This window comes from Mizuhopecten yessoensis, unplaced genomic scaffold (genome assembly GCF_002113885.1).
Source record: "Mizuhopecten yessoensis strain PY_sf001 unplaced genomic scaffold, ASM211388v2 scaffold11171, whole genome shotgun sequence".
NCBI lineage: Eukaryota > Metazoa > Mollusca > Bivalvia > Pectinida > Pectinidae > Mizuhopecten > Mizuhopecten yessoensis.
This window is the reverse complement of record NW_018408915.1, coordinates 295,513-303,640: the sequence shown is the minus strand read 5'-3', so window position 1 is coordinate 303,640 and position 8,128 is coordinate 295,513. Positions and strand designations below refer to the sequence as shown.

General features: G+C 37.4%; 1 protein-coding gene across 1 annotated transcript in view; it reads left to right on the top strand.

Moving 5' to 3' along the window:
- LOC110467333 overlaps positions 1-6,499 on the top strand; it is a 44,388-nt gene extending 37,889 nt beyond the window's left edge. Inside the window, exon 4 of the mRNA XM_021524442.1 lies at positions 3,567-6,499. Coding sequence (XP_021380117.1) covers positions 3,567-3,877 — 311 coding nt within the window. The 3' untranslated portion in view covers positions 3,878-6,499. The remainder of the gene's footprint in view (positions 1-3,566) is intronic.
- Positions 6,500-8,128: the final 1,629 nt, after the last annotated feature.

Sequence of the window (8,128 nt, the reverse complement as noted above, 5' to 3'; positions counted from 1 at the left end):
GACACATACACTGTTAGACATGACACATACACTGTTAGACACGACACATACACCGTTAGACATGACACATACACTGTCATACACAACACATACACTGCTAGACATGTCACATACACTGTTAGACATGACACATACACTGTTAGACATGACACATACACTGCTAGACACGACACTTACACTGTTAGACATGACACATACACTGTTAGACACGACACATAAACTGTTAGACACGATACATACACTGCTAGACACGACACATATACTGTTAGACACGACAGTACACTGTTAGACACGACACATACACTGCTAGACACGACACATACACTGTTAGACTCGACAGTACACTGTTAGACACAATACATACACTGTAAGACATGACACATACACTGTAAGACACGACACATACACTGTTAGACACGACACATACACTGTTAGACATGACAGTACACTGTTAGACACGACACATACACTGCTAGACACGACACATACACTGTAAGACACGACACATACACTGTTAGACACGACACATACACTGTTAGACATGACACATACACTGTTAGACACGACACATACACTGCTAGACATGACACATACACTGCTAGACATGACACATACACTGTTAGACATGACACATACACTGTTAGACATGACACATACACCGTTAGACATGACACATACACCGTTAGACATGACACATACACTGCTAGACACGACAGCACATACACATAGGGCTAGAATGGAAACAGATACATCTAAACAGGAGACATGTATTGCTATAAAAGATAAAATGTACATAGAACATATATAAACTACATAATATGATAATATCAGGTTCATTTACTATCAGCATCTACTGCTGAACAACTAATTAAGGTTATCAACGAGATAATTATAGAAAAAATCCAGATCTATCTCTGAAGAAGAATACAATAGTCTTCATTTATTTGGAAAATACGCACTACCAACACAGATTGTGTTTGGAACGCCGAACAATGTCCCTGTTTTCCAGTAACTAAATAAAAGTGTCACTTCCATGTGTCAGCACCGACAGGAAGATAGTTAAGGCCGTTGTATTATGTACAGACTCGACACCATACATAATTCATCCGCGTGCAACATACAGCGGTATACGGGAATTTCAAAATGACGCATTTAACATCCCTCTGTCGATATTTGTTATTTTTTTTCATCAAAGAGAATTTAGAAGGAGGATTAAACATAAAGCTATGCATACATGTCGTGGCACGGTGACGGCGGCTTCCGTCACTCTATCACACGCAGAGGAAACCCCTGCCAGGAACTCGTGTATCACACATTGTTTTGAAACGTTCCCTCGTGTAATATGTTGTTTTTTTTTACCATTTTTCGAGAACTAAGTACGAAGCAGAAGATATGTCGGTTGATTATCGCACGTTTGTTTGTTCTCAGAAATACTTATTGTGCAATATCTACAGTTCGTTAGACGTTTCGATCCGGCATCTGCGTGCATGGTTCGTCTCAACAGTGTCACATCTGTCAGATCGCACGTGCTTTTATTACGCAAAAAACACGTACGTGCTAGACCAAATATGGACGTTTGAAAGACATTTGTTTTCATCATCGAGAATATCCGTCTTTTTATTACCTTGGCTTTTGCAAAAAAACTGAACAAGGAAGCGTTTGGTTTCATGCAAATTTTATTGTGTAACATATTGTTTTTCTTTCTCAGAAATATAAAGTAATGCCACGAGTCTGGGGCTGTGACCATCGTATCAAGCAATATCAGTACAACTGTACTCTAGTTTTCTAGATCATCGTCACGGCTACAAACTGGCAGTAACCTATAATAATACGGTTTATAAATGGCAAACAAATTTACTTAAACTATTCCAATAGTTTTAAGATTTTTATCAATATTATATCAGTCTGCTTACAGTTAAGTATAGAATATTATAACTACAACACGACAACCGCGGTTTTCTCTCGTTTTTACAGGAAATTGGCACTCGTCACAACTCGGTTGATTCCGTACCTACGCCAAGGATACCGGAAACAGCCGAGGTTAGCCGATTATGGCTACATGAACTTATAATTATCGATTAACGGGTTAACATGCCCCGTAAACACGGTGTAGTCACCGTAATTTTATTCCCTTGATACGTCCTATTGAGGAATTCCATTTAAACATCGGAATTCGGATGCGATCTGGATATACTGAACTTGGGGATTAGAACTGTTGTATTTATAAATTCATAATTACGCGGAAGGACAAGTAAGTTGTCTTGAGATCAATACACAATGGACAGTTTAAGGATTCATATCCCACTGCACTGCCGTTTTTCCTGCATACAGTAACCTTCCATTATCTTCCGTATAGATACAAGTGTATGGCACATTTGGGTTCATACACTTCCGTTGTCCATGTGCACATTGCTTAATCGGTTTCAGGGATTGCAGAAAACAATCTGAGCTCAAGAGTTCGAGTCCCGGTCTGTCCTCGCAAGATTTTTTACGCTGAGAATACGTTTGTTGATTATATTGTTTTTAATTTTGTTCTCATAAAAGTCCCGCATGGTATACTTTTATTTTCAACAAGAATTCCACGGAAGTTGATGTGTCACCTGCGCAGGTAGCTGGGAGATTGTGCTTAGCACTGCATGAAGTTTGAGTTTGATCGGCCCAAGGAAACTCAAGCTATCGTACGAAAACATTTTTTTCTATTTATAGTAACAGTGATCTTGACCTTTGACCTTATGACCTTATAAGTAATCCCAAGCTAGCACTTTTGGTAAGGAAGCACTGCATGAAGTTTGAGTTTGATCGGCCCAGGGAAACTCAAGTTATCGCACGAAAACCTCTGTACGGACGCCGCCGCCGCCGCCGACATAGCAATACCTATGTGTCACCAGTTTTTCGCAGGCGACACAAAAATGATATACAAATGATGTTTTCCAGTTGTACGAAGATTCTTAAACGCAAAACCCTATGACAATCCCTCAAGTCGTGATTCACAGTATAAGTATATACGTACAGTTAGTTGACGCCTGACTGTGAATACTACCATATATGGTTTCGCTGGTTGACTTCGTATGCCAATCATTAAAAAGAAACATCAAGTATGAATAGTTTTCATACCAACATACGAATGACACGTCAATTCTAAACTATATGCAGTTGAAGTGTTCTTCAATTTCGATGCAGAGAGTTATACAAGGAACAGTTACTATATAAAAAAAAATCCGTCAAATATAGTTTTATTCAGTATCTCCATTTTTGATTTAAGGTAGTTGAACTGAATTCATTTCTCAGTGTATGGTGTACCAAGGTTATTCGTAATGCGATCTGCTAAAAGTGTTACTGTTATTGATGAAAAGTGCCGTCATGAATGAAGCTACATAAATGTCGTCTTCAAATTGGATAGGCAAAGATGAATTCGTAGAGGGCTTAACAATGCTCTATGGGGGCCTTCGTGTGCCTTATACAGTGGGAAATATCCCCATTTCTCCTTATCTGTCAATTATATTTTTTTAGTTTATCACAATGACGAATTACCACAGTCTTAATTGCTGTAACGTTGTTTTTGGCAGGTCTGCTGTTGACGTTGTCTATTGCCCTGTTCCATGGAAAATGTCACATCCTACGCCGGACGGAAATACTAGCTGGCTACCTCATTCCACACAAAAAGGTCATCAACGCGTCTCGGACTTACAGCTTCGGCTGGTCTTTCGGGCTTGCTTGGATTTGCGTATTTCTGTGTTTTACGTCATCATTTGTGTGGCTGTACAAGGCACAAGATCCACGACACTCCCGGAGCCCAGGTTCTAACTACGTCAGACATAGAACCTACACTAGTCCTGATTACGTCACATATATGGACGAAAATGATATTTTTGAATGAAAATTCTACTTTAAGAATTGTTTTTCTGTGTGGAGACAAACAATTTTTTTATCTTCTTTTTTTTAAAAAATATCTTATGAGATTTACGCATGTGAAATGAGTGAGTTTTTTTGAATAGGTAATACTTAATGCAATACATTTCTCTTATTCTGCTTCGCACTATATAAACAAAGACAAACATATTGACAGAATCATGACAGAATTCGTTTTCCATACATCTATTTGTATTTACATACACATATCGTTATGATATTTCATAAGTCCAAGTTTATTTGTGTATATTAGCAATATTGGGTCTCATTGTCCAACAATTATAGACACAATACCATCAACAAGACAATGATACTCCCGTATAAAAAAATATTTTATCATAACACAGTGTACATAAAAACTAACTAATGTTGTGAAAAATCAAAAAAATATAATCTTGTACATACTTTTATTGACTGCAATTAATTTGAAGATTATTATATATGATTGATATGAGAATAATCAAACAACTTTTTTTCTATTATATAGCATTTAAAAGAGTGTGTTTTTGGTGTAAGTTTGCCGTTATCCCCATACAAAGCTCGCCGACGTTGCTGCGTTTGCGAGACTACCGTTTCATCAGGTCAACATATATGTCAGAAGCAATAAGTTTCAAATAAAGACTTGTCATTTTTTTCATTTATCTTAGATCGAAATTTTAAAAATGCATTCTGTTTTTATTACCAGCAATTATATTTATTACCGATGCTAGTTGTGTCTTTATCGACAATATTGACTGTTTGCTTTAAAAAAATCTCGAGACTGCAGTCCTGTCGAGAAATTTTCTGCCATGATAAATTTTGATTATAAAAAATAAATTAATTGTGAGTGTTAAATGGCATTTACAAAACATTGAATGATATTTGTTAACATTTAGTTTCGATTTTTTATACCAGAAGTGCGGGCAAATGAATACATTCCGAAATGCATCAATTCTCGCGTATCCGTTGATAATTTTCAGGTGCCGTATTTGCCCTTAACTCATTCTCCCCCGAAGACACATTTGAGCTCTTCTATTCCAAAGATTGGAATAGTTCATTATGAAATTTTAGGGGTGAACGAGTTAAATACCATATTTTTAACGGTGTAGCAGTATGGACTCTTTTTGAAAAAGTACAATCCTTTCTGATTACAGGGCAAGACAGTAAATTTTAAATTGAAAAATAATCGACAATCGAAAAGATGAAAAACTTTTAATGTCTGGACTGCCTCTTTCAGATGTTCGACAACAACCTAAAACTGTCTCGTTTCCCAATCAAAATAAGGGGGAAATCATAATACGTCGAAATTATTTTCTTACTTAATTTGTTTGAGGTTAGTTGAAATTAAAGAAATTGTGTAACACTGTACCTGTTACAAGTGTGAAAAGGCCTAAGATTAATTTCAAGTATTGGTGTTTTTTAACTTATTTTGCTTCACTGACAACTGTCAAGCTGTTTAATGCTAGAGATGGGCCGAGTATGTGAGTTCTTTTGAGAATGAGATGTCATTTCTATAGTTCTATGCACAGCTGTGTCGCTGTATCCATGGTTCATGGCTGAACTAGACTTTAAATTACAGCTGTATCACCATATCCACGATACCGGGCCACACAAGACTTAAATAAGTATCCTTGGCCAATTCAAGGCCGTATTCGACCTCGATATACGACCGCGTTACCGTATGCATGGTGCAGGGCCGTACATGGTTTGCATGTACAACTGTGTCACCTTATACATAGCATTGGGCAGTACAAAACTTAAATTTACAGCTGTGTCACCATTTGCATGGTACCGGGCCGTGCTGGATTCAATGGACACCTGTGTCATCATATTCATGTTACCGGACCGTAATGGATTCAATGAACACCTGTGTCACCATGTACATTGCACAACTCTGCCATCAAATCCATGTTACCGGACCGTACTAGACCTTTGTATGTTCCGGACTCAAATAGAACACGCTGTTTACACTTGTTACCGTATGTCCCTGGTATACTGGCCGTACTTAACCCAAATGAAAGCATGAAATCATATGCATAGTACCGGTCCGTACTAAACGTCAATCTACAGCTGTGTTGATCGTGAAGTCATGGTACCGGGCCGCAATGGATACATGTGTGCACATATATATTAGTATCCATGAAACTAGGCCATAGAAAAGCTAATTCTGATAAGTGTGTCCTTATATACATGTTACTGGGCCGTAGCAGATAATTGTGTGCGCATGCGTTACCGTAACTGAGGTTCCGGCTACTGCATTACGTAGAATTATATATGTACGCATGCGTTACTATATTAAAGGTAAAGTGTCGCTCATCGACTACCAAAGCTATGCATTCATTCATTAAACGTGAAAATGATCGAGAGAGGGAGTGAGGGGGCAAAGGTACAACAGAAGAAAGACGGAGCAAGGGGAGATAGTAATGAAAACTAAAGAAAGCGCGAGAAAGATATATGGCGGTAGCGAGAAAGGGGAGTTTTCAGCGAAAGAGTGGGCAAGTCAAAGGGTGATGGTGGCCAGTTGCTCAAATCTTCCATTAATTACACATGTATTTTCTTTTTTGATTTTTATAAGATTGTTAAGATTAAGAATGCCATTAAAATTGATGAAAAGGCACATTTTGTTTTGTTCTTGTATTGTGTTCTGATAATTGGTGTCAGTATTTGTTTGAGTGAACAAAATAGTAACAAATCACAAATGTGTAGTTTTATTGAGATGTTTGCATGAACAATTTGATATATATTTACAAAATATACACATTTTTCGTTGTCCACAGGGTCATATATCCTTCTTTGTAGTGGGACACTTCAAGTTTAGCATTAATTTGATGATCAGTTTTCTTTCTGTAAAATATGGCAAAAAATGTTCAATGTTTCACAGAACGATCAACATGAATCGCTATTTCACTCTGATCGTACATGTACATGCTATCAGTGTACAATTGAAATGAAACCTGTCAAATCCGGTATCCTGTCGAACCCAAAATGAACTTGTTATCTAGTTTCTTAGAAAAATAACCTGCCAAATAAGATTTGTTTGTGTTTTAAAACCCTGTTTAATGATAAAACCTGGCCCATATGCTGTTTCCCAAAGAGTGTCGGATTAGACAGGTTAATGTGAACAATATTTTATGTTCTACAGGATATCGGATTACGGATATTAATGTGACATATATTGTGTCCCACAGAATGTCGGATTCGACAGGTAAATATTATTAATCTGTTGTTTCCTACACGGTATCAGATTAGACAGGTTAATCTTACCAGTATATTGTGTCATCTATAATGTCGGATTAAAGAGGTTTCACTGTATTCGTTTTGAAGGATATTTTGCCATTATACATATTTATTTTACTTAATATCCATCAACGATCGCTACAGCTGTTTCTAACCAGAGTTGCGCCAATTGATCTGACAATATATGTACTTAGCCACACCCGTGTATATTTACATTGCGTCTATGCTTTAATGTAAATTTAATCTAATAAACCTTGGTACACATGGCAATTAAATAAGTACAAACAGTGTATTCTCGATCCCATAGTGAATATTAATCATGATTTAAACATGTGATATAAAAGTAGCACTGCTAATTAATGACGTTCCCCTTCATGTACTATTCATGTACCGAGACCTACTATGTTTGTTCTGTACTGTGTGTATTGAGTAAGGACGACAAACAATGATAACACAATGATAAAATCACCGCAGTTGCTTTAAAGCAGATACATATATACATTTACCGGGCCAGATTCCCATGTGCACATGTTCCACGTTTTTGATATCTCGTCCCTTCTTTCTGGTGCTTATTTCTCGTTGACTCACTTTATGTGATAGTGCATCTTGCGCAAGAATAGGTCCTCTACATATATTTAGTAGTTAAAGAGTTTTCTAGAGGGATTCTTCTCCGATTTTGGTTGTCATTTGGTGGGTCGTCGTTGTGTTTCATTGGGCGAGTCGTCTTAGTGCACTTTCGCTCTAGAGCAGACAAGCGAGCGTTCTGATATTTAGACAATCAGCGTTCCTTGTCCGCGATGCTCTCAGCTGAATTGCTGCATTCGGCTGTCCTTAGCCGAGGGGACTATTGGTTTTATATAATAGCTATATTTTCAATTATAGTATATCAGTTCTATCTTCTTGAAATATGATGTACATGTAACTGTTCTGTTTCACTGTGTCTTGATAAAGGAGCGGATCGCTCCGAACATTTGACAACCTTAACTTGTCCACACTGTTGGAA